This window comes from Podarcis erhardii, assembly GCF_964252035.2.
Source record: "Podarcis erhardii genome assembly, chromosome: 10".
NCBI classification, from domain to species: Eukaryota; Metazoa; Chordata; class Lepidosauria; order Squamata; family Lacertidae; genus Podarcis; species Podarcis erhardii.
The window spans coordinates 2,356,349-2,383,085 of NC_138500.1; the positions used below are offsets into that span (position 1 = coordinate 2,356,349).

At 49.5% G+C, this 26,737-nt stretch overlaps 1 protein-coding gene and 1 long non-coding RNA gene across 5 annotated transcripts in view; one reads left to right on the forward strand and one right to left on the reverse strand.

The window, feature by feature from the left end:
• Positions 1-26,737, forward strand: part of LOC309352066 — a 96,845-nt gene that overhangs the window by 7,884 nt on the left and 62,224 nt on the right. The gene's annotated exons all lie outside the window — the stretch shown is intronic.
• The window catches only part of CPT1B (carnitine palmitoyltransferase 1B), a 38,431-nt gene that overhangs the window by 4,209 nt on the left and 7,485 nt on the right, over positions 1-26,737 (reverse strand). For 2 of the 4 annotated variants that reach the window (XM_081879769.1, XM_081879768.1), the window contains exons 2-14: positions 23,734-23,894; positions 19,993-20,132; positions 17,619-17,796; positions 16,283-16,384; positions 14,320-14,457; positions 12,568-12,645; positions 12,047-12,154; positions 9,815-9,899; positions 8,212-8,407; positions 7,483-7,668; positions 3,555-3,660; positions 2,860-2,976; positions 1,378-1,542 (exon numbers count right to left, since the gene is read on the reverse strand). In XM_081879769.1, the coding sequence (XP_081735895.1) occupies positions 1,378-1,542; positions 2,860-2,976; positions 3,555-3,660; positions 7,483-7,668; positions 8,212-8,407; positions 9,815-9,899; positions 12,047-12,154; positions 12,568-12,645; positions 14,320-14,457; positions 16,283-16,384; positions 17,619-17,796; positions 19,993-20,132; positions 23,734-23,874 (1,740 nt within the window). In that variant the 5' untranslated portion in view covers positions 23,875-23,894. Of the gene's footprint in view, positions 1-1,377; positions 1,543-2,859; positions 2,977-3,554; positions 3,661-7,482; positions 7,669-8,211; positions 8,408-9,814; positions 9,900-12,046; positions 12,155-12,567; positions 12,646-14,319; positions 14,458-16,282; positions 16,385-17,618; positions 17,797-19,992; positions 20,133-23,733; positions 23,895-25,531; positions 25,680-25,876; positions 26,004-26,737 lie in introns of those variants that run through there. The other 2 variants (XM_081879767.1, XM_081879766.1) reach the window with 2 other exon arrangements.

Genomic DNA, 26,737 nt, shown 5'->3' on the forward strand with positions numbered 1-26,737 from the left:
ATGCAGAATGCAGGCTCCCTATATATAGAAAGGAGCAAACCAGGGATATTTGAGGGCATAGCTGTCAACGTTTCCCCCTTTTTAAGGGAAATTCCCTTATTCCGAATAGGATTCCTCACAAGATAAGGGAAAAGTTGACAGCTATGTTTTAGGGAGCAGGCTAGCAGGCGAGGCCCATGACTTACATCATAGGAGCCCACACAACACACAAACACTATTGCTGTATGTAGGTTTTATTTTATATGGTTTTTATTTTATATTTTGGAAATGTACATCCAGGTGTTTTTTCCTTTAATTTTTTTGGGGGGCCCCAAGAGAGAGGGGCCCTAAGCTAGAACTTGTTTTTTTTTTGGGGGGGGGGAATACCACCCCCTCCATTCCATAAACTCATCCCTCATACGACTCTATAAAAAGCATTATTCAGAATAGCAGTTTGCACAGCCCACTTAAGGGAGAACAACAATAAGATTCAACGCGGTAGCAATCAGTTGCACATTTCTTCAAAACGCTTAAAATAGCTAAAGCTATTTAGCTTAACAAACAAAACTGGTGGACTTTGGTGGGGTCTCCAATGGCCATCTAGTCTGACCCCATCCAGTGCAGGGGTCACAGGTGAATAATCCATGATGCAGGGAGGATAGAGGGAGGTTTGTGCCAGGGTGGATTTGATTTAAATCAAATGGATTTAAATCACTAGTCAGCAAGAGTTGTTTTAAAGCATATTTTTTACAGAAAGGTTCAGTCTTGCTGGCATCATCTTAAGATTTACAACCAGATGAAGGTTTCATTTTTGGAATAATAAATTTTCAGAGTAGTTTTTACAGTTATATCAGAAATTACTGATTTGGTTATACTGTTAGAAATACATAGACAGATAATTATGAAATTATTGTGAGGTTTAATAAGTTAACTGTTTATATTTGGACAACTTTTCTGCGGTACAATCATTTCCCTAATAACAATTTAAACAATTTATTTAACTAAAACAATAACATTATAGCATATGTATCCATGTTTGTTAACTGATGTGGTTAAACAATTAAAAACAACTTAGACTGAGTTTTAGCCCACATGAAAAACTTAAAACAAATCCTTATTTCCTGATGAAGAGCCTTTGGACTATAATGTAACTTCAACAGAAAACCTTTAGAAAGGTTTTTCCTCCAAAAGCATTTTATTTTAAAAATCCGATTATTATTTTTTTAAAAAATTCGATTTAAATTTTAAAAAATAATTCATTTTTATCCACCCTGGTTTGTGCGCTGCAGCCGTGAAGGAACCCCTGCTTTTGCACGCAGCCAGTTGTGCAAAGGTGAGCCCCACATCCTTGCCTTGGACCCCACCTGCCACTGTTCATTGGGGAGGGGGGGCGCTTACCCGAAAATGTGCCAGCTGCAGGGCGATCTGGATGAAGCTGTCTGGACTGGTCCGGCACTTCTTGATGCGACCTTTGCCAAACTCCGTGAAGCGAAAGGAGTGGAAATCCACGTCGTCCGCCAGAGTCCTGGCCACGCGGTACGAAAGCTCAATGGCCTGGCTGCACTGCAAGGATATGCCGGGGGAGGGGTAAGAACCAGGAGGGAAGCCCCAAACCCTGCCCCACACTCTCAAGGGTGAGGAGGGGGCACAACAGCGCTCGGTTGGGAGCCAGAGAGCAGCATGGGTCATGTGGCCCTGCAGATGTTCCGCACAGCGCCTGGCACTCCGCTGGAGCAAAAAATGGGGGTGTTGTTAACGGAGAAATCTGAGGGCTCCCTTGGACAAAAAACAAGGACACCAGCCAGGAATACCAGAGCAAAACAGCAGCCAGTAGGCTTGGTCTTTATTGAAGACTGTCGCGACAGGACTCCCACCTGCCACCAGGTGAAACAAGATGGAAGCCCCGAACAAAAGAAGACCCCAACTTTTATTAGCGGCTAGTCCCCATGTTAAAAAGGTAAAGGGACCCCTGACCATTAGGTCCAGTCGTGGCCGACTCTGGGGGCGCGGTGCTCATCTCGCTTTACTGGCCGAGGGAGCTGGCATACAACTTCCGGGCCATGTGGCCAGCATGATTAAGCCGCTTCTGGCGAACCAGAGCAGCGCACGGAAACGCCGTTTACCTTCCTGCCAGAGCAGTACCTATGTATCTACTTGCACTTTGAGGTGCTTTCGGACTGCTAGGTTGGCAGGAGCAGGCACCGAGCAATGGGAGCTCACCCCGTCGCGGGGATTTGAACCACCAACCTTCTGATTGGCAAGTCCTAGGCTCTGTGGTTTAACCCACAGCGCCACCCGCGCTCCTAATCCCCATGTTACACCCCCCCAAACTACATCACTCATACATCACGGTTACATCACGAAAGGGGAGGTCTGGTGGCAGTAATCTGAGCATCCTGGACCCTGCCCCATGGTTCCCCTTGCCCTCCACCAAACACCCATCAAGTGAAGCAAAAGAGATCTTTACATTTCCCTGTTTCCCAGCCAAGTGAATCACACTCTTTTGTCTTCATCTGGGTTTGTTATTTCTGGAATGGCTACCTGTCTGGCACTCAGGTATCAGGATGCCAGGAATTATCACTCAGGCAGAGGGGCTGCTGAGTAGCTGAGCTCACATGCATATATGAACTTCTGAAGTTTTCCCAGTGAGCCAGTACATAGAGACATTGATCAGTGAATTCTGACATTTGGTATCGTGCAGCAGAGGCCCTTTGAATAGATAGGAAGAAACTGTGATGAAGTGTTTTGTGGGGACAAATCATAAAAGTCACAAAAGTGATTGTGCTTGTTTTGGTAGTGGGCTGCATGTGCATGATATCTGCTGGAGGGGCAACCCCCCCCCAACCTATACATAAATTCCTGCAACAGTGCAAAGCCTACCTCCTCAGAAATGTCCCACGTCAAGCGCTGTGGCATGGGGAGGTCTGTGTTGGGCACCCCGTGGCAATGTCCGCTGCTGCAGTACCCCAGCTGGAACTCATCTGTGGCCAGCATGAACTGGGGAGGAAGGCAGAAAGGATGAGAGCTGGGGGGGGGGAGAGAAGTTCCTATAGAACAGGCACCCCCAAACTCGGCCCTCCAGATGTTTTGGGACTACAATTCCTATCATCCCTGGCCACTGGTCCTGTTAGCTAGGGATCATGGGAGCCGTAGTCCCAAAACATAGTCCCTTATGTTTCCCTCCCCTTATGGTCTTGATTGAGGCTGCATTTTAAATTGCATTTTAACCTGTATTTTAAATTGGGGTTTTTTTCCCTCTCCCCCCCCCTTTCCCCCCTATTTTACTGTGATTTTATTGGTGTTAGCCACCCTGAGCCCGGCTCTGGCCGGGGAGGGCGGGGTATAAATAAAATTTGTTGTTGTTGTTGTTGTTGTTGTTGTTGTTGTTGTTGTTGTTGTTGTTATAAAACACCTGGAGAGCCGAGTTTGGGGGTGCCTGCTATAGAATCACAGAACTACACAGTTGGAAGGGGCACCCAAGGGTCATCCATCTATCCAGCTCACAGCAACCCTCTCTCACAGTTGTTCACATGGGGGAGTAAAAAAGGAGGGACTCCTCCCTGCCTGCGTCTCACCTCCCAGAGGTGCCCCATGATGGGCGCATCGGCCCACGAGTGTTCAGCATTGGCACCCAGCTTGCCGTTGCGATATACCACCAGCGTGAAGGACTTGTCAAACCACCTGCAGAGAGAAGGACAACCCGCGTCAGAACAGGGCAGAGGCTGGGGCAAAGCCAGGCAGCCACAAGCAGGGCCCGATTGAGGTTGGATGAGGCCCTAAGCTCCTGAAGGTAATGGGGCCCTTTCAATGTCCAGCTGTCCTTTGTCCACAACAAATTGTCAATTTTTTGTGTTGAATGTATGCTCTATGGTCATTTATGGACCTCATAGGTATCTCGAGCCATTTGCACATAACAAAACATGTATTTTAACAAAGTGATTGTTGAACTCAAATACAATTAAGAAGATGTCTATTAATAGTGACATAATTCTTAAGCTCTAACTTAACATGATTTTTTATTCATAACAATCTTAATATTGCAAACACATTGGCATTTGGCAATAACAAAAGTTCCTTTAGAAACACAATTTACAAAGACTCGTAATCTAGTCTCTAGAAACTTGCTATAACATGAAATAATAATAGGTGTAAATATATGATGCAAATAATTAAAATATCCCTCCGGATCTGGCCCAATCGCCTTCTAAATCCAGCCCCCGGACGGTCTGGGAATCAGCGTGTTTTTAGATGAGTAGAATGTGTCCTTTCATTTAAAATGCATCTCTGGGTTATTTGTGGGGCATAGGAATTCGTACTTTCCCCCCTCAAAATATAGTTCGGCCCCCCACAAGGTCTGCGGGACAGTGGACCGGCCCCCTGCTGGAAAAGTTTGCTGACCCCTGCACTATGGGAATTTAGAGGTGCGATAGCCTTAGGAACATGGAGGAAGCCCAGGAAGATAGAGAAACACAGCAGCCAGTTGTGGGAGCACCTGTCGCTCCTCTGAGCAGCTGGCACCTGGAACAGGTGAGATCCCTCAGAGCAGCAGGTGGGCAGGTGTGTGTGCTGGGCTGCCCAAAGAGCTCTTTTCTTCCCTGCTCGTCAGGGGAAGGGTATTTATGGGCTCTGGGCAAACAACCAGGAGCAGAAGCATCACGCCAGGTGCCCAACGGCTGCCCCAGGCGACTCGTGGAAGCGAGCCAAGCCACGCCTGCACATCCCTACCCCAAAGGAATTCAAGAGCAAGTAATCATGGATCACAAGTGAGGACTAGACATATGCACGATATTGTTTTAAACTGATATTTGGAGAAAACCATGCGCTCTACGTGGGGCTACCTTTGAAGGTGACCCGGAAACTACAACTAATCCAGAACGCGGCAGCTAGACTGGTGACTGGGAGTGGCCGCCGAGACCATATAACACCAGTCTTGAAAGACCTACATTGGCTCCCATTCCGTTTCCGAGCACAATTCAAAGTGTTGGTGCTGACCTTTAAAGCCCTAAACGGCCTTGGTCCAGTATATCTGAAGGAGCGTCTCTTTCCCCATCGTTCTGCCCGGACACTGAGGTCCAGCTCCCAGGGCCTTCTGGCGGTTCCCTCACTGTGAGAGGCCAAGTTACAGGGAACCAGGCAGAGGGCCTTCTCGGTAGTGGCGCCCGCCCTGTGGAACGCCCTCCCATCAGATGTCAAAGTGATAAACAACTACCTGACATTCAGAAGACACCTGAAGGCAGCCCTGTTCAGGGAAGTTTTTAATATGTGACATTTTAGTGTATTTTTCATCTTTGTTGGAAGCCGCCCAGAGTGGCTGGGGAAACCCAGCCAGATGGGCGGGGTACAAATAATAAATAAATAATAATAATAATAATAATAATAATAATAATTATTATTATTATTATTATTATTATTATTATTATTACAGATAGGTAGCCGTGTTGGTCTGCCATAGTCAAAACAAAACAAATTCCTTCCAGTAGCACCTTAAAGACCAACTAAGTCAGTTCTTGGTATGAGCTTTCGTGTGCATGCACACTTCTTCAGATAACCGAAGAAACATCACTGATATTGACTATGAAACAATAAATATCCAGAATAACTGTTCAGTGTTGGACGTATCTGAAGAAGTGTGCATGCACACGAAAGCTCATACCAAGAACTGACTTAGTTGGTCTTTAAGGTGCTACTGGAAGGAATTTGTTTTGTTTTTTTTATTTTTTTTATTATTATTATTATAGTTGTTGTTTTAAAAAGAGCTGGCAATTTATCGTGAATCAAGTGTGGTATTGGAAAATCTGGGGGCAGTCTATGCTTCGCCCTTGCTAAATCTGCCCAAACTCCTTTCTGCCTCCTGCAGGCAGAGAATCACCAGAACTGGCTGTGGCTGAAAAGACTAAGAAAACACAAGCAGCATTTCCAGTTCCCCCTGCCTACGGCTGCAAATCTCAAGAGCTGGCTGTCAAAAAAAGTCAGAATCTCTCTGCAGCCAGTGGTCTGCTTAAGAGATTACTTAAGAATACTGGTCCGTTACTAGGAGTGCCGGATTTACATACAGTGGTGCCTCGCTAGACGAAATTAATTCGTTCTGCGAGTTGTTTTGTCTTGCAATTTTTTCGTCTTGCGGAGCACGGATTCCCTGGGTATTAACGGTTGTAAGAAAAAGGAAACAAACTTGCAAGATGTTTTCGTCTTGCAAAGCAAGCCCATAGGGAAAATCGTCTTGCGAAGCAACTCAAAAAACGAAAAACCCTTTCGTCTTGCGCGTTTTTCGTCTTACAAGGCATTCATTTTGCGAGGTACCACTGTATAAGCTAAACAAGCTATAGCTTAGGGCCCCGCTCTTTGGGAGAGCCCAAAAAAATTTAAAGGAGAAAAAAACTGGATGTACATTTCCAAAATATAAGATAAAAAACCAATAAAATAAAAGCTACATACAGCAACAGTGTCTTGTGTTGTGTAGGCTCCTATGATGTAAGTCATGGGCCCGTCTTCTAGCCTACTCCCTAAAACATCACTGATATTGACTATGAAACAATAAATATCCAGAATAACTGTTCAGTGTTGGACGTCATATTTGCTGAATATACAAAGCTTCACAGCTTGTCTGTCATCCTACACAGTCTGGTACCCCGCTTCATTTAAAGATTTCCAGAGACTTTGAGACTAAAGATTTCATTTTGTCCTTGTTATGGTTTGAAGGAATTCTATAGAGATTGTCCTTTGCGTATGTTCATGGTCATCGTGTTGCCTGGACATTGCTGAAGAATATGTAGAAAGCACAGTAAGGTGAACTGGAAGTCAAAAGTGTGTGTGGAGTTAGAAGCCTTGTTGTTAGTGTGTCTGCAGTTGTTACTGACGTACTGTTCTTTTTCTTTTGTTTGTGCTGTTTTATGTAAACTATTTTGCTATATACAGTGGATGCTCGGGTTGCGAACGTGATCCGTGCGGGAGGCACGTTCGCAACCCGCAGTGTTCGCAACCCACAGCGCTGCATCTATGCACGCGCGGATTGCAATTCAGTGCTTCTGCGCATGCACAAAGTGCGATTTAGTAGTATGACACTCTCTCTCTCTCTCTCTCTCTCTCTGTGTGTGTGTATACAGTGGTACCTCGGGTTAAGTATTTAATTCGTTCCGGAGCTCCGTAATTAACCTGAAACTGTTCTTAACCTGAAGCACCACTTTAGCTAATGGGGCCTCCTGCTGCTGCTGTGCTGCCGGAGCATGATTTCTGTTCTCATCCTGAAGCAAAGTTCTTAACCTGAAGCACTATTTCTGGGTTAGTGGAGTATGTAACCTGAAGCGTATGTAACCTGAAGCGTATGTAACCCAAGGTACCACTGTACATAGGTAAAGGTAATTTAGAGAAAATAATAATAGTAATAAAAAGATATGACTTGATGTTGAAAATCAGACTCCGCCCAGCCCTAGTGAGGACCACAGCGGTGGCGCTCAGAAGGGAGGTCCGGCTAGGCAGGTGGGCAGAGCGAGAGAGACTCCTTACCTGTCGTAGCATCTCCCGTGCAGGAGGCTCTTGGAGTAAAGATCCAGGCTGTCCTCGTGGTCTGGGGAGAAGCCTTGCTCGTCCTCGTCCAGGGTCAGGAAGAAGGCGGCTCGCTCAATGCAGTCTAAGGAGGCCTTGTTCTTCCCTCGGCCAAAGTATTTCTTCCGGGCTTCAGCCCACGGACCCCTGGAATATAATAAATAATAATAATAATAATCAATATATTATTTATACCCTGCCCATCTGGCTGGGCTTCCCCAGCCACTCTGGGCGGCCTCCAACAAAAGATTAAAAATACCGTATGTTTTGCTCTATAAGACACACTTTTTCCCTCCTAAAAAGCAAGGGGAAATGTGTGTGCGTCTTATGGAGCGAATGCAGGCTGCGCAGCTATCCCAGGAGCCAGAACAGCAAGAGGGATCGCTGCTTTCACTGCACAGGGATCCCTCTTGCTGTTCTGGCTTCTGAGATTCAGAATATATTTTTTTCTTGTTTTCCTCCTCCAAAAACTAGGTGCGTCTTGTGGTCTGGTGCGTCTTATAGAGAGAAAAATATGGTACATTAAATTGCAAAAAATACATTAAAATTGAAAAATACATTAAGAGCCCTAAAAGGAAGAGGAGAGCAGCCAAGTCATCCCAAAGGAGGCTCCTCCGTCTGGGGGGGAAATAAAATTCTATTGGGGGAGAGTCCCCCCTGCCCCCCTCCTCCTCCGGCCGCAGCGCTTACCGTTCCCCGGCGGTGAGAGCGGCCAGCCGCACCTCGTTGGGCTGGGGGGGCGAAGGGTCGTCCAGAATGCGCTGGAACTGCATCTCTAGGTCGCGGGGGGAGAGCAGCTTCCCCGCCTGGTAGAGCCACAGCTTGTAGAAGCGGCCTTTGTGGAAGACGGCCAGGTGCCTGCTGTCCGACAGGTGCAGGAGGTAGTCTAGGGGCAAGAGAGAGCCAGGATGAAAGCAGGCCTTCCTCGTATATCATTTCTTATTAAATTTTCTGTTTTGCAATTTAAAATACAGTGGTCTTCTTCTTCTTCTTTGGTGATCCCTCGTAGCCGAGTACCGTATTTTTCGCTCCATAAGACACACTTTTTTCCTCCTAAAATGTAAGGGGAAATTTCTGTGCATCTTATGGAGCGAATGTGCGGTCGGTCGCTGGCTCCCTTCCGCCCCCCCCTTTCCCAGGCCTCCATTGTTGAATGTTCTGCAGACGGAGGCTGCTTGTTTCCCCAGCGACATGGGACTGGCTGATTAGATTATCCGTCTGGAAACTGTAGAAATGGCCCCCTTTCCTTTCCTAAAAAAGCTGCAGAACTGTGAGCTGAACCCCATAAAAACAGGATTTTTTTCCCTTTCCTTTGCAATGTAAGCTCAACAACTTTGAACTCATCCTCAAAAAAGGGAAGGTTTTTCCCCTTTGCAAAAGAAGCTGCACAACTTTGAGCTGATCCTCAAAAAAAGGGGTTTTTCCCCTTTCCTTTTCTAAAAACTAAGTACATCTTATGGTCAGGTGCGTTTTATGGAGTGAAAAATATGGTAAGATTGTCTTCCATAAACACGGTTTTAGCAGTGAGTCCGTAAGTGACTGTGGAGGCCAATTCTGGATCCATACATCCTTCCAGAGTGGGGACATTGGTTTCTGGGCAGGAGTTGATCCCGGTGAGGGTTTGCCAAGCGTGCCTTCCTCTTAGCACGGTTCTCCCTTGCGTCCTGAGTTCGAGTGTCTTCAAAGCCCAGGACACCTTTGGGAAAGGCTGTTGTCCAACTGGAGCGCTCGCAGGCCAGTGTTTCCCAGTTGTCAGTGTTTATACTACATTTTTAAAAGATTTGCCTTGAGACAGTCTTTAAACCTCTTTTGTTGACCACCAGCATGACGCTTTCCATTTTTAAGTTTGGAATAGACTAGTTGCTTCGGAGGACGATAATCAGGCATCCGCACAACATGACCAGTCCAACGAAGTGGATGTTGAAGAATCATTGCTTCAATACTGGTGATCTTTGCTTCTTCCAGTACACTGGTATTAGTTTGCCTGTCTTCCCAAGTGATGTGTAAAAATTTTGGAGACTCCGTTGATGGAATCTTTCGAGGAGTTTATAAGTGGTCCATGTTTCACAAGCATATAGTAAGGTTGGGCACCCACGACCCCGGGCACCCACAGTTGCGGGACCAAGCTGGCACTCCCGCAGAGAGTCCTGAGGGCCAGGTAGAAAGGTCCACAAGGCTGCTTTTCTGCACCGCGCCTGAGGAATTTCAGCGCATCACCCTGATGAGCTGGCAGAGGGCCCCTGCCCCCGCTCCGCCATGCCACCTGCTTCATGCTACCCTAAATGCCACCCACCTGCCTCCTCTCCAGGGATGCGGGTTGTGTTGAACATCCTCTCCATCTGGTAGGAGCACATGGGGACCAAGCCCAGCGCCATCACCTGGGGGGAGGGAGAAGGAGCGTTAGCTGCTTATCGGGTTAATCAGTTTTTGGTCCAGCTGCTGACGAGATTGCTAATGGTAATAACATAATAATAACATAATAATAATAATAATAATAATAATAATAATAATAATAATAATAATAATAATTTATTATTTGTACCCCGCCCATCTGGCTGGGTTTCCCCAGCCACTCTGGGCGGCTTCCATAAAAACCAGAAATACACTAAAATATCACAGATTAAAAACGTCCCTGAACAGGGCTGCCTTAAGATGTCTTCTGAATGTCAGGTAGTTATTTATCGCTTTGACATCTGATGGGAGGGCGTTCCACAAGGCGGGCGCCACTACCGAGAAGGCCCTCTGCCTGGTTCCCTGTAGCTTTACTTCTCGCAATGAGGAAACCGCCAGAAGGCCCTCGGCGCGGGACCTCAGCGTCCGGGCAGAACAATGGGGGTGGAGACGCTCCTTCAGGTATACTGGACCGAGGCCGTTTAGGGCTTTAAAGGTCAACACCAGCACTTTGAATTGTGCTCGGAAACGTACTGGGAGCCAATGTAGGTTTTTCAAGACCGGTGTTATGTGGTCTCGGCGGCCGCCCCCAGTCCCCAGTCTAGCTGCCGCATTCTGGATTAGTTGTAGTTTCCGAGTCACCTTCAAAGGTAGCCCCATGTAGAGGGCATTGCAGTAGTCCAAGCGGGAGATAACTAGAGCATGCACCACTCTGGCGAGACAGTCCGCGGGCAGGTAGGGTCTCAGCCTACGTACCAGGTGGAGTTGGTAGACAGCTGCCCTGGATACAGAATTGACCTGCGCCTCCATAAGCCAAAAGTTAGCATCACATCTTTAAAAAATATATTAAAAACTACGGGCTAGGACCTGGGAGAGACCAGGGTTCAAATCCCGCCCCCCCCTTGGCCATGAAACTCATCGGTTGGTCGTGGCCTCTCAGCGTCGCCTACCCCAAAGGGTTGTTGCGGTATAAAATGGGGAGAACGATGAAACCCACCTTGAGCAACTTTGAGGAAAGAAGGGGGGGCATAAATATACAAGGGGAACTTCCACCTTGAGAAATGTCATGACGTGGCATAAAAATTATTTTAACTTCTCTTGGAATCCTCAGGCAGGACCCTCCAGCGTGGCAAGAGTTGGCCTGTCTTCTGTCCAGAGAGCCTGTGAATCAGGGGCATGTCTGGCAGGCAGGCAGGCAGAGGGAGTGGAGTGGAGTGGTTGGAGCAGGGGTCAGCAAACTTTTCCAGCAGGGGGCCGGTCCACTGTCCCTCAGACCTTGTGGGGGGCCAGACTATATTTCGGGGGGAAAATGAACGAATTCCAGAGATGCATTTTAAATAAAAGCACACATTCTACTCATGTAAAAACACGCTGATTCTCGGACCGTCTGCGGGCCGGATTGAGAAGGCGATTGGGCCGAATCTGGCACCTGGGCCTTAGTTTGCCTACCCATGGGTTAGAGTATCAGATGCCACAACAGTCCCGCTGTTTGCAGCCTTGACGGACTCTCAACAGAACAGTGTGTTAGATCTGATGCCACGCTGACATTCACCAGCAAATACCTTTTGGGTTTCAAGGTTTTGAAAATGGGGGAGCACATTGGATTCGCAAAAATAGGATGACCTAAATTCCCGGATAGTGATGTATGGAAGTGAGAGAGCTGGACTATAAAGAAGGCTGATGGCCGAAGAATTGCTGCTTTTGAATTCTGGTGCTGGAGGAGACTCTTGAGAGTCCCATGGACTGCAAGAAGATCAAACCTCTCCATTCTGAAGGAAATCAGACCTGAGTGCTCATGGGAAGGACGGATCCTGAAGCTGAGATTCCAATACTTTGGCCACCTCAGGAGAAGAGAAAACTCCCTGGAAAAGACCCTGAAGTTGGGAAAGATGGAGGGCGCAAGGAGAAGGGGACAACAGAGGACGAGATGGTGGGACAGTGTTCTCAAAGCGACCAGCATGAGTCTGACCAAACTGCAGGAGGCAGTGGAAGACAGGAGGGCCTGGCGTGCTCTGGTCCAGGGGGTCACGAAGAGTCGGACACGACTAAACGACTAAACAACAAAAATTCCCGGATCCTTCTTTCGGGAGACCCCCAGCCCCACCTCCAACCCCCTTCCCTGGCCCTGACTCACGGGTGGAAGGTCCTCGTGATCCAGGCGTCGTCGGTACAGCATGATGGCGTGCACGGCATTGGCTGCCCGGGCCGCCTGGTTGTGGGTGGGCGTCACATACAGGAAATCCTGTCCAAGGAAAGAGGGTGGGGTTGGAAGTTCGAAAGCACGTCAAAGTGCCAGTAGATAAACAGGTACCGCTCCGGCGGGAAGGTAAACGGCGTTTCCGTGCGCTGTTCTGGTTCTCCAGAAGCGGCTTAGTCCTGCTGGCCACATGACCCGGAAGCTGTATGCCGGCTCCCTTGGCCAATAAAGTGAGATGAGCACCACAACCCCAGAGTCGGCCACGACTGGACCTAACGGTCAGGGGTCCCTTTACCTTTACCTTACTGGGACACCTGCCCATAGGAGCGGGGGGTGGCGGGGCTGGAGCCCTCCTGCGCTCTGCCCGCTTGGTGGCCAGATTCCGGCCGGTGGGATGGAGACCTGCCCCACCTCCAGGAGCACTCCCCCCCCCACGACACATGCCCCCCCCCACTCACCATGACGTAATAGTTGCTGTTCACCATGATGGGACTTCTTCCTCGGAGGTAGATGTACTCCTCCCACCAGTCGCTCACCTGCCGGAAGTACAACAACACCTGTCACAGCCCGGCCAGGTGGGCAGAGGAAGGGAGCGGCAATACATAGGAACACGGGAAGACCCCACAGGATCAGGCCAAAGGGGGTCCATCTGGGCCAGCATCCTCTTCTCAAAGGGGCCATATGGGGAAACCCACAGGCAGGATCTGAGCACAATTCTCCCCTCCTGTGGTTTCCATCCAAAAGCATTATCCCGGAAGCTAGAACAGAGCCATCCTGACAAGTGTTTTGGTCCTCCATGAGTTTGTCTATTTCTCTTTTAAAGGCATCCTCTTCTCCCTTACCAAAGCCCCTTCTGCCCCCAGGACTTCAGTCTGGAGAAAAGGATAGTGATTGGGGCATGATAGAAGTTTATAAAAAAATTAGGCACGCCATTGAGAAAGTGGATGGGGAAATAAAGCGTCAAAATCGAGATGTGGAAAATATGGAAACGACGAGGAGAGGCAGGGCTGAGATGTGGAGATATGCTTCAGAGATCCAGCCTGTGTGGAGCTCCGAAAAATTAATAATTATAATTTGGACTATAATTTGGTGTGTGTGTTTTTTAGTTTTTAATTTTAATTGGAGTATTATGATTGGATATATTAACTGGGGGTTTTTCATTGGAAAATCAATTAAAATGATTTATAAATAAAAAAAGAGAAAGTGGAGGGGGGAAAGCCCCCCCCCATTCTCATAAAACTAGTATTTGATGACATTAAGTGGAGCTGAGCATGGGAAGATTCAGGACGGATAAAAGAAAGTCCTTCTTCATGCAGTTAAACTATGGAACTCACTGCCACAGGAGGCAGTGATGGCTACCCAGGTGGCTATGAAAGAGGATTAGATAAATTTTGGGGTGGTGTTGGGCGTATGTGCTGCGGAAGCTCAGTGAAGCAATTAAGCTCACCACAGAGAACAGTGGCTTGGCAGAGCTGTCTTTACTAGACCAAAACCAATATCCACCGCTACACCCACTATTTGCAGAGGTTACAAGTGATCTTCTCTCTCTGAGCCCAGAGAGGGCTCTTTAACTTCAAAGTCCTTGTCATGATAAGTCGGCAGCCAAGTCCTAAGTTCAGTTGCTTGCAAAGTCCTGCAACTGATAGACTTCTCTAGGTTCTGGCAATTTTCCAGCACCTTCCCCATAAATGATCTCTCTCTGAGCCCAGAGAGGGCTCTTTAACTTCAAAGTCCCTGCTGTGCTAAGGTCCAGATTTGGATAAGCTCAGGTATGGAACTCACTCCCATGGGAGGAAGCGACGGCTTTGAAAGAGGGTTGTATACATTCATGGAGGAGGAGAGGTGTTCCGACGGCTCCTCGCCAGGATGCCAATGCTTTGCCCTCCACAGTGAGAGGCAGCCATACCAGCCGGGTATGGGAAGGGAAGACAGCCCTTGCGCTCGTGTTCTGCTTTCCAGCTTCCTACAGGCGTCCAGTGGCTTGTCCCAGCAGGCTCTTATGGGAGGCTCTTGCCCGGGGAGCCACAGAAGGGGTGGGACGCCAGGTAAGAATTGGGGGGTAGATGCCCAGGATGGAGAAGAGGAGGCAGGAGCTGCTCTGAGGTCTGGCAGAAGTCATAAAGGTGGAGACACCCTGGGGGGCTGCTCAAGTGCCCCACCCCCATTGACATGGGTCGGAGGATGCGCCATGGCGGGGCAAGCAGACTCACGTAGTTGGTGGCCCACCAAGACTTGAGGATGAGGTATTTCTGGAGGCGGGGGGCAACGTTAAGCTGGAAGTCCAAGGCTAAGGCCTCCATGTCGTCATACTTGTCTGCGTCCAGCAGGGGGCGGACAGATTCCAGGTACTGCAGGAGAAGGAAAGCATGGGAACATTGGAAGGAATCCTGCGCCCTTGGGACCCCCGTCTCCTTGCCCCAAGGCAGAGGAGGTGCAGGATCTGAGCTTGGAAAGGGCCTTGGCATCTCCTCTGCCTGAAGAAGGTCCCCGGTTCCATTCCTAAGAGGATAGGTCACTGGGGAGAGCATGAGACTCTTAATCTCGGGGTTGTGGGTTCGAGTCTCACCCCAAGCAAGCAGGGGGGTGGGCTAGATGACCCTCGGGGTCCCTTCCAACACAATGAATCTATGACCTCCAGCGTGGCATAACGGTTAGAGTGTCAAAATATGGTCCAGCAGAGAGCAGGGTTCAAATCCCCATTCAGCCACAAAGCTTCCTGGATGTGACCTTGAGAGCCAAGTCGCCGTCTCTCAGCCTAGCCTACCTCACGGGGTTGTTGTGAGGAGAACGATGCACACCACCTCGAGGGAAAGGGGGCAGATAAATGGAACAAGTGTACCAAATAAAAAACAGGGCTGAGAAAGGCTCCCTGCCTGGGACCCCGGAGGGATGCTGCCAGTCTGTGCAGACTGCACTGGGTTGCATGAACCAATGGTGTGGTCCGTATGGTGAAAGGACATGCCCAGTGGAAGAATATCTGTCTCACCAGAGTGGTGCATGCTCTAGTTATCGCCAGCTTGGACTCCTGCAATGCGCTCTACGTGGGGCTACCTTGGAAGGTGACCCGGAAACAGCAACTAATCCAGAATGTGGCAGCTAGACTGGTGACTGGGGGCGGCCGCCGAGACGACATAACACCGGTCTTAAAAGACCTACATTGGCTCCCAGTACGTTTCCGAGCACAATTCAAAGTGTTGGTGCAGACTTTTAAAGTCCTAAACGGCCTCAGTCCAGTATACCTGAAGGAGCGTCTCCACCCCCATCGTTGAGCCTGGACACTGAGGGCCTTCTGGCGGTTCCCTCCCTGCGATAAGCCAAGTTACAGGGAACCAGGCAGAGGGCCTTCTCGGTAGTGGCGCCTGCCCTGTGGAATGCCCTCCCTTCAGATGTGAAGGAAATAAGCAGCTATCCTATCTTTCAAAGACATCTGAAGGCAGCCCTGTTCAGGGAAGTTTTTAATATTTAATGCTGTATTCTTTTTAACACTCGACTGGGAGCCGCCCAGAGTGGCTGGGGAAACTCAGCCAGATGGGCGGGGTATAAATAATATATTATTATTATTATTATTATTATTATTATTATTATTATTATTATTATTATTACAGTGGTACCTCGGGTTACATACGCTTCAGATTACATACACTTCAGGTTACAGAGTCCACTAACCCAGAAATAGTACCTGGGGTTAAGAACTTTGCTTCAGGATAAGAACAGAAATCGTGCTCCAGCGGCGCGGCGGCAGCAGGAGGCCCCATTAGCTAAAGTGATGCTTTAGGTTAAGAACAGTTTCAGGTTAAGAACGGACCTCTGGAACGAATTAAGTACTTAACCCGAGGTACCACTGTATTATTATTATTATCTGCCTTGCATGCAGAAGGTCCTGCATTCAGCACCCAGCACCTCCAGCTACGGTGGGAGAGAACCCTGCCTCAAACTCCACAAGAGCTGTTTCCAGTCAGCGCAGGCCATACTGGGCTAGATGTGCCGGTGGTCGGCTCAGATCAGAGCCTGGCTGCAAAGCGAGGATGCCGGTCTGAGCTGCCTTGGGGCTGAAGCAAGATCTCTCTCTCCCAAGCTGTCTTGACTTGGAAGAACGGAGCCCCAGTCCCTCTTCCCTGGCTGCCATTCCCCACCCAGGCATTGAGCGCCCAGTGCTTTGCCCGTTCCTCTTACCCTCTCGATGGTGTCCTTCACGCAGGGCACGGGCAGCTTGGGCAGGGAGGTCTGGAAGCTGTAGAGCATGGGGTTGCACCCGGACATCACCTTCACCATGGCCTGCCAAGAGAGGGGGAGGCAGATTTGACCGGTCAGCCCTGTGGACCACAGCGCTCCACATTCCCAGAGAGGACAATTTACTTGCTCACTTTAGGGGCAGTTGGGTGGCACTGTGGTCTAAACCAGTGTTTCCCAACCTTGTGCCTCCAGCTGTTTTTGAACTACAACTCCCATCATCCCTGACTAGCAAGACCAGTGGCAAGGGATGATGGGAATTGTAGTCCAAAAACAGCTGGAGGCACAAGGTTGGGAAACACTGGTCTAAACCACTGAGCTTCCTGGGCTTGCCGATCAGAAGGTCGGCGGTTCGAATCCCTGTGACGGGGTGAGCTCCCATGGCTCGGTCCCAGCTCCTGCCAACTAGCAGTTCCAAAGCACGCCAGTGCAAGTAGATAAATAGGTACCACTCCAGCGGGAAGGTAAACAACATTTCCATGCGCTCTGCTTTCCGTAACGTTGTCCCGATGTGCTAGAAGCGGTTTAGTCCTGCTGGCCACATGACCCGGAAAGCTGTCTGTGGACAAAGGCCGGCTCCCTCGGCCTGAAAGCGAGATGAGTGCCACAACCCCATAGCCGCCTTGGACTGGACTCAACCGTCCAGGGGTCCTTTACCTTTTTACCTTTACCTTATATGTGCAATCTCACTGTATACAAGTCGTAAGGTAAAGGTAAAGGGACCCCTGACCATTAGGTCCAGTCGCGGACGACTCTGGGGTTGCGGCGCTCATCTCGCTTTATTGGCCGAGGGAGCCAGCGTACAGCTTCCGGGTCATGTGGCCAGCAGGACTAAGCCACTTCTGGCGAACCAGAGCAGCACACCGTTTACCTTCCCGCCGGAGTGGTACCTATTGATCTACTTGCACTTTGATGTGCTTTTGAACTGTTAGGTTGGCAGGAGCAGGGACCGAGCAACGGGAGCTCACCCTGTCACATGGATTTGAACCGCCGACCTTCTGATCGGCAAGTCCTAGGCTCTGTGGTTTAACCCACAGCGCAACCCGCGTCCCTATACAAGTTGTACAAGTGACAATGAAGTATTTCAATATGCTGCCTTTCCACAAACGATGGTGCTGCGCCAAAAATCGACATGCAAACAGTAAAAGTGCGGCTCGGACAAAAATACTAATTCTGCCATGTAAACGGCACGAGGAACAAAAAGCGAGGGAGGAGCACCTGGAAAGGTGCAGTGGAATAATTCCCCTACCCCCCCCAGCCCCCCGCAATCGCCGCTCACCGCCCAGATCTTGGTGCTGCGGCTGGTCTTCCCGTGGGGCTCGAACATCCAGCCGTGGTAGGAGAGAAGAAGCTTGAGGGTCTGTCGGCAGAGCAGGATCCCCGAAATCCAGGCACCCGTGGAGAAAAGGACGACACTCAGCAGGTTTTTGCTCCGGGGACTCAGGCAGTAATTGCAGCTGTGGGGAAGAGAGAGTTAATAATGGGGGGTGCCAGTCCCGGGGACGTGCTCCTCCTGGGTGATGCTGTGGCCTCCCCTGCCTCCTGGGGGTCCCCCTCCTCTTCTAGACGCTCGAAACTACAATTCCCAGCAGCTCCAGCACCATCCAACCACGCTAATAATAATAATAATAATAATAATAATAATAATAATAATAATAATAATAAATTTTATTTATACCCCGTCCTCCCCAGCCAAGACTGGGCTCAGGGTGGCTAACACCAGGTATAAAAACAATCGATTAAAATACAACTTAAAAACAAGATTAAAATACAACATTGAAATGCAGCCTCATTTCAGTAGAAACTCAAATCAAAAACTTTTGGGGGATGAAAACGTCAAATCTTCACCAAGGCCAACTATCGAGACTGGTCCTACACGGGCCAGAAAAAAGTTCCATCACAGAAAAAGAAAGGAAAAGAGAAAGAGGGGAAGGGGATCAAGTGGATTCCAAGCCAAAGGCCAGGCGGAACAACTCTGTCTTACAGGCCCTCCGGAAAGAAATCAGATCCTGCAGGGCCCTGGTGTCAGGAGACAAAACGTTCCACCAGGCCGGAGCCAGTGCTGAGAAGGCCCTGCCTCTGGTTGAGGCTAATCTGACTTCCTTAGGGCCCAGGACCTCTAGGGTGTTGCTATTTATGGACCTTAAGGTCCTCTGTGTGGCATACCGGGAGAGGAGGTCCCGCAGGTACGAGGGTCCCAAGCCATGAAGGCCGTGATGGGAGGTGTGGCCCCAAACAGCTGGAGCAGAGGCGGTTTTAGGGTTTGCCGTGACTGTACTGGGTGCCGTGCTACAGGGGGCACCCAAACAATGATGCAGAATGCAGCGCTAGAGGCGGCGGGGGGTGCCGGATTTTATAGCCACTGGCTGGAGGGCACCAGGTTGGCAAAGGACACTAACGCTGTAAACTTGCCATTCTGACTCTTTCACTCCTGCAGCCCAAGGACAAATCTACACTGGCCGGTTAAAACGTTAAAAATAACAATGAGACACCAGAGGGCGCTACAGAGCAGCCATCCGTCGGCAATGGGAAATTGCATTGAGAGCTGGGCTACTTTTTTTTGTATAGCCTTTAATAGCGTTTTTACAGATCAGTGTAGATCCAGCCCTACGTTGTCTCTTCAAGGGCATCTTACGGCAGGTGGCTGCTTTCTAAGGTAGCTGATTCTAAGCCTTCTTTAGCCTTGAATTGGTTTGCAGTGGTGGCCAAACTTGGCCCTCCAGCTGTTTTGGGACTACAGTTCCCATCATCCCTGGCCTTTGGTTGGTTGCGAATATGCCTCCCACACAGATAACGTTCGCAACCCGAGTGTCCACTGTATATTAATAGTGAAATAATTATTAAGCTTGGTTTTGGAATGCTTTGGCTTTGGAACAGACTTCCGGAACGGATTAAGTTTGAGAACCAAGGTACCACTGTATATAGAAAGGAGCAAAGCAGTGATATTTTAGGGAGCAGGCTAGCAGGCGGGGCCCATGACTTACATCATAGGAGCCTACACAGCACAAAACAAAACAAAACACTGTTGCTGTATGTAGCTTTTATTTTATTGGTTTTATATCTTATATTTTGGAAATGTACATCCAGATGTGTTTTTTTCCTTTAAAATTTTTTGGGGCCCCCAAGAGAGTGGGGCCCTAAGCTATAGCTTGCTTAGCTTATGAGAGGGAGTTCTGTATACTTTGGTCCAGTATACCTGAAGGAGCGTCTCCACCCCCATCGCTCAGCCCTGACACGGAGGTCCAGCTCCGAGGGCCTTCTGACGGTTCCCTCCCTGCGAGAAGTAAGGTTGCAGGGAACCAGGCAGAGGGCCTTCTTGGTGGTGGCTCCCTCCCTGTGGAACGCCCTCCCAGCAGATGTCAAGGCAATAAAGAACTATTTTACTTTTAAAGGACAACTGAAGGTTGCCCTATTTAGGGAAGTTTTTTAATGTCTGACGCTGTATTGTTTTTAATATTTGGTTGGAAGCCACCCAACAGAATAATATTATTATTATTCTGTTGCACAGGCAAAAATCCTTGCTCCAGAGGATCTGTTTCTTCAGACACCACGCGTCTCTCTTGCTTTGATATCCCAGGAGATGAGGGAGTGCAGACCTGGGATGGAGAGGTTCGGGGAGACCTGGGAGGGAAGGAGGTGAGGTGGGCACTCACCTGCGCGGCAGGTGCCTCTGGATCCTGAAGATCAGCCCCATGGAGACGTCGACGTGGAATAAGCTGGAGCCCAGGGTTGTCGCGAAGATCGCCAGCCAGCCGGAAGGTGTTCCTGGGTAGACCCCAGTCAGGATGCTGTTCTGTGGGAAGCAGCCGTGTCAGAAGGGAGTGACAAAAACAAACCCCTGCGTTGCAATACAGAGATATCTGCTCAAATACAGTGGCAACATGTGGCTAATGAATGTATGGTAACAGATGTGCTACTATTGGTAGCAGAAGGTCGTCCAAAATTCTCAATTTCCAAATAATATATATATGTCAGTCCATAACCAAAGAGTAGTCAACGTAATGAGTTACTGGCATGGAACACCACGATGCTGGCCTTTCAATGTCCAAGAAGTATTGTACAGTGGTACCTCGGATTAAGTACTTAATTCGTTCCGGAGGTCCGTTCTTAACCTGAAACTGTTCTTAACCTGAAGCACCACTTTAGCTAATGGGGCCTCCAGCTGTTCTCATCCTGAAGCAAAGTTCTTAACCCGAGGTACTATTTCTGGGTTAGCGGAGTCTGTAACCTGAAGCGTATGTAACCTGAAGCATATGTAACCCGAGGTACCACTGTAGTGGGTGCTCCAACTTAACAAATACAATAGCAATCGGCAAAAAAGGAGAACGGTATACAGTCATACCTCGGGTTACAGACGCTTTGGGTTATGGACTGCCAAAATCCGGAAGTACCGGAACGGTACGCTTTGCTCATGCGCAGAAGCGCCGAATCGCAACCTGCGTGTGCGCAGATGCGGCGCTGCGGGTTGCGAATGCCGCGGGTTGCGAATGTGCCTCCCACATGGATCACGTTCACAACCCGAGCCTCCACTGTATCCGGATTGGATCTTTGTCAGCTGATGATGGAATTAAACACATTACATGCAATGAATGACAACCAAAATAAACCTGCAACCTGCAGAAGGGAGGCCAGAGGTGAGGGAGCACAAGGAACCCAAGGGGTCAACCCCATCTGCATTGGGGGGGTTGGACTAGATGACCCTGGGTGTCCCCATTTCCCCCCCCCCCCCGGCATTCATTTAAGCAAGGATTTGGGAGCTTCTACAGCCCAGGAAGCACCTTCTCCTAACAGATCAAGGTTTGCCAAAGCTCTACAACTGGTATCCCGAATTCGGAGCAAGCAAGGGCTGTTTTCGTTGTACGAGAGGGTCCACCTCTGCACCTGACATATTGTTATAGATCCGGGTAAACCCTAGAAATCAATAAACTGGGATATGGATTAAAGTGCAGAACAGGGCCAGAGAGGGAATTCAGGGAATTCCCAGACTGGCTTATGGAATCCAGCCTGACCAAGCAAGCGCCATTAAGGGGGGGGGGAGAGAGATGGCCCCTTGAGGAGAGGAATCCTTTGGCCTGGGGGGTGATGGGGTGTAGGTCCGAGGGGGCAGGAAAAGGGAGGTTTCAAGCAGGGATTCCTGGGAAGAGGAAGGAGGAAGGGGGGTCCATCTTTGATTGATTGATTGATTGATTGATTGATTGATTGATTGAATTTGTATATGGCCCGATACCGGGGGTCAGCAAACTTTTTCAGCAGGGGGCCAGTCCACTGTCCCTCAGACCTTGTGGGGGGCCGGATTATATTTTTCGAGAGGGGGGGTGATGCAAGAGCCCCACGAGCCCCAGTGGCTGCTTGCTTGTGTCTTGCGAGTGGCGGGGGCTGGCAGCGGTGGCGGAGGGATGATGAATGGTGCGCAAAGGGCTCCGGAGAGGGGCTGCTTAAAATGGCGGCCGCTCGAGCGCTGCTGCTGCTGGCACCAACAAAGCCCAACCCCCTTGATGTTGGTTTCTATTTCCCTCACTGAGCAGCAACTGCAGTCACAAGGCATTGTTTTGCATTCCACAGTCAGAGTTACTGTTGGGTTCCCACGGGAATGGGAGACTGGATGTGACGTTCACTGGTTTCCTGTTTTTCACTGTTCTCTCGGTGTTCTTTGTTTCTGAGAGGAGTTGCTTCTCTGCTCTCACAGAGGCAAGATGCATGTTTGTATTCTCTCAGCATAGAGTGTAAATAAAAATTAAGAATGTAGCACATACTGCTTATCCTTCTGCTGTGTGACGACGCTCTGCTTGGGCTCAAGATAAGATGAGCCAGTATCAGCTTCAGCTTCAGATGGGCCGAAGCTGGTCAAAATCTCACACTTCCTCCTCTAGGCAGGGCAGGGAGAAGCCAGGAAAGAGGGAGGGAGGAGTTGCTGCCACCGCCATGGGAGGGAGAGGGAGGCAGAGGGAGGGAGGGAGAGGAAAAGATCGCATGCGCTGGTGATCCAAGCGGCGATTCCTGGACTGTCTGCAGGCCGGATCCAGAAGGCAATTGGGCCTGATCTGACCTGCGGACCGTAGTTTGCCAACCCATGCCCTATACCCAGGCATCAGGCAGCTGATGCTGCGGCCTCTGGGAATGACTCTGCTGTAAGATCTGGACCCCATCCAGACTGAAGGTGTAAATAGGTGAATAAACCCTATATATTCAAGCACAACAGTGTCCGTCGTGTCTTCCATTCTCCAGAGGGACACAGACCCTGTGTGGATGCCCAAGACCCCCACAGGTTCTTGCCATGGCTTGGCAGTGAGAGAGGCTGGCACCGGGCTTCTGTAACAAAATAAAGCAGAGCCAGGCAAACTAATACCAGTGCACTGGAAGAAGCAAAGATCACCAGTGTTGAAGCAATGATTCTTCAACATCAACTTCGTTGGACTGGTCATGTTGTGCGGTTGCCTAATGATCGTCTTCCAAAGCAACTCCTCTATTCCGAACTTAAAAATGGAAAGCGTAATGCTGGTGGTCAACAAAAGAGGTTTAAAGACTGTCTCAAGGCAAATCTTTTAAAATGTAGTATAAACACTGACAACTGGGAAACACTGGCCTGTGAGCGCTCCAGTTGGACAACAGCCTTTATCAAAGGTGTCATGGGCTTTGAAGACACTCGAACTCAGGACGCAAGGGAGAAATGTGCTAAGAGGAAGGCATGCTTGGCAAATCCACACCGGGATCAACTCCCGCCCGGAAACCAACTGTGGAAGGACGTGTGGATCCAGAATTGGCCTCCACGGTCACTTACGGACTCACTGTTAAAACTGTGTTTGTGGAAGACAATTTTAATTGGCTATGAGGGAAGAAGAGCCCGATACATTTTGGCACCCGTGGCAGATCCCAAAAGGATGCCTGCCCTCCCTGAGAGGGGATCTGCATCAGGAACAAAGGGGAAGAAAGACTGACATTGGGATCTGCTGTGCTGGAAAGACCTACCTTCCCTTGCCTCTTGGGTGGGCCGGACCTGACCTGACACAAGGCATTCTTATACCACTTCAACAGCCATGCTTCCCCCCAAGAACCCTGAGCACTGTTGGTTTGTTAAGGGTGCTGACCCTCCACAGAGCTACAGGTCCCAGAGTCCTTAACAAACTACAATTCCCAGGATGCTTCACAGCTGTTGAGTTTTGAATGGAGGGATGCCTCTGTGAAGGCCATGCACCGGAGGGGATTGTCAGATATGGCACTGTGGAATAGATGAGGCTAACACAGGTGAAATAAAACCCAAGGTACACAGAAGGGGACTCTGAAGCTCTGGAGGAAATTGTAGCGCTGGAAAGGACCCTAGAGGTCTTCTAGTCCCTGCAATGCATTGGAAGGAAACAGATTCCGCGTTGTTCCACTCGAACTCAGATCCTGCTCACCTTGATGCGGGCAAAACGCTTCTTCCAGGAGGAGAGGCCAGACAGGTAGATCTGCTTGAGGGCTTCTTGGCTCAGCTGGAAATCCACCCCTTCCGGGGTGACCGTGAACTGGAAGGCCACGGCCTGGTGGGCTTCCGCCATCTTGAAGGGTCCGCTGTCACCTGGACGTGGGAGCGGGGGGTGGGGAGGAGGGGTTGAGAACAGCACCCACAACCAGACAAATCCACTGTCCCCAGAAAACCCAGAGCATTTTTGTAAAAGACTGACCCTGAAATAGGAATAAAAGCATATATGCCCCACATCGCTGACCCTCCAAGTGTCCCTGTTTTCCCAGATTTACAAAAGCCGCCCTGCTTTTCCTTAAAAGCTAAAGGGACCCCTGACCATTAGGTCCAGTCGTGGCCAACTCTGGGGTTGGGGCGCTCATCTCGCTTTACTGGCCGAGGGAGCCGGCGTACAGCTTCTGGGTCATGTGGCCAGCATGACTAAGCCGCTTCTGGCGAACCAGAGCAGCGCACGGAAACGCCGTTTACCTTCCCGCTGGAGCAGTACCTATTTATCTACTTGCACTTTGACGTGCTTTCGAACTGCTAGGTTGGCAGGAACAGGGACCAAGCAATGGGAGCTCACCCCGTCGCAGGGATTCGAACTGCCGACCTTCTGATTGGCAAGTCCTAGGCTCTGTTTCCTTAGGATGTCCCTATTTTCATTGGAGAAAAGTTGGAGGGTATGGAGTTATGCGACCCCCCCCCACCTGCAAGGGTCTGGGCAACTTTCTGGGATGCATGGCAGTGGTGGGTGGGGCCATGGGCCAAGGTGGGCGGAGCAAAAAATGCAAATTGCACCCAGGTAAAGTGGGCTTGCTCCTCAACGGCCACCCACCCACCCACCCACACACCTGAGAATGGCAAGCAAGAGGTAGATCAGACTTCCAGGATAAGCGTCCCCTGCCAGGCAAAAATAATCAAGGAGGGGTATGATTTATTTATGGGCTACTTTTAAAATGAGGCTGCTTTTTAAATTGCATTTTAACCTGTATTTTAAATTGGGTTTTTTGTTTTTGTCCCCCCCCCCCCATTATGTTTCCATTGTAATTTTACTGGTGTTAGCCATCCTGAGCCCGGCTTTGGCCAAGGAGGGCGGGGTATAAATAAAATTTATTATTATTATTATTATTATTATTATTTGGAGGGTCGGTGTGGGGTGTTACCTGAAGACAGGGGGCGTGTCCCAGAGAGGATTCCGGGGGGGGGGCAAATAGAGAAATCTGGCCCCCAGGCCTGAGGTTCCCTGCCCCTATTCCTTGTGGTTAGGATTTCATACTCTATAGGGTCACAATTCCTGTATTTCAAAACACTTCACTTCACAACACAAGAAATAAACGATGCAATCAAAAGCAGCAGTGCTTTTTTTCTTCTTTTTTAATGTTTAGGGGGTACTCTCATTTTCCTGCTCATATTGAAACAATGCCCCTCAATGAGGCCAAACTTAGATTCACAAAATGTTTAGGGGTATGTGTCATCTAATGTGCAACCCCCAAAGCCCATTGAAAGAGATACGCTTTAGCTGCCTGCCACTGCAAAGCCACGGTGCCACTACAGAAAAGGCCCTGCACAGGAGTCCACCCCCTGGGCTTCCTACGGCAAGGTACACAGGGCGGGGCCCCCTGCTTTGCACCTCAGTGCGTGGGCAGATCTGTAGGCCAAGAGGAGGTTCCTACTTTATTTTAAAGAAGGGGATAGAACCCGTTTAAGAAACAACAAGGAGTTTGGCACGCTTGCATCTGCTCGGAAAGTACCACCCAAAGCAGCACCCAGGAGAGAGGCTGAACCGAGCCAGGGTCAGAGCGGAAGGTCTAGCTTCCTCCTTCATCGCATCTCCATGCTGGGGAAAGCCCGTCCTGTTGAATTCCTGCCCGTCATGGAGCTGTCAAAGGCACAGCAGCCCTGCCAGAAGGGGGGAAGAAAACGGCAAAGTTGGCGATGGAAATCACCCCCTCTTGGGCTGCACAGCACCAAAGGCAAGCCAAGGGGTTTCTGCAGAAGCAAGGTATTTTGGAGTGCCAGGGGTGCGAGTGCGAGATCCAAGAGGAAGGGGCTCCACACCTCCCCCTGCAAGATGCAGGTCAAAGGTAGCTGCTCACCGGTAGATGTCTTCTCAGGGCAGGGGGAAGCCTCTTTCTCCTGAGCCCCCAACTGCCATGGAATCCCCAGACAGAGCACCTTCCTCCCTGCTCCATTTAAAGAAACAGGTCTACTGTGGGCATCATCTTCATAGCAAGAAATGCGGTGCCTCTAGCAGCCGAGGAGCAGGCAGAAAGTCACCAGGGGGAACTTTGTGATAAGAATTTTAAGGTCTTAGCTATGTAATAAATGTTCATAAATGTACCAAGCAAACACGTACATAAATATAGAAACCCCATGTCTGAAAAGCCCACAGAAAAAAAGTCCTGAACACATTGACCTCAATTATTTCTCTGCAAGGTCAAAGTGGGAAACCTTCCCATTGTCTTTTTCCTTCACAAATCCTGTCTTAAGGGCACATTTAAGATATGAATAGGGTGTGAGCCTGTGACCTGGCTCAGGAAATAAGTATTTATTATTACAAAAGACTGGCCAGGCTCCCCAGGGTATCCAATCAAGTGACCATTAAACAGGTAACCTGGCAGACAGGAGGTGAACAAAGCACTCAGATTTCTGTTGTAGACCGCTCTTTCTGTGATGTAGGTCTGATGTATGGAGGGGTGGTCTTGAGCTCCAGAGCAGGGAATTTAAAATGTCTATATAAGGCCTTGTGCACCATTGTTCTGGGTTCCTCCTCCCTCCTGCGTGTGGTGAGTGAGGACCCTGTCGCAACAGATCGATAAAGATCAGGCTTACTAGCTGCTTTGCTTCTCAGTATTCTCTAGTTGGCCTCTGTTATTTTCTCCTACTAATAGGGAACCTATGTAAGGACTCTATATGGGCTCTTGGGTACCCCATAAGGGGAAAAGGGCAGATTTTTG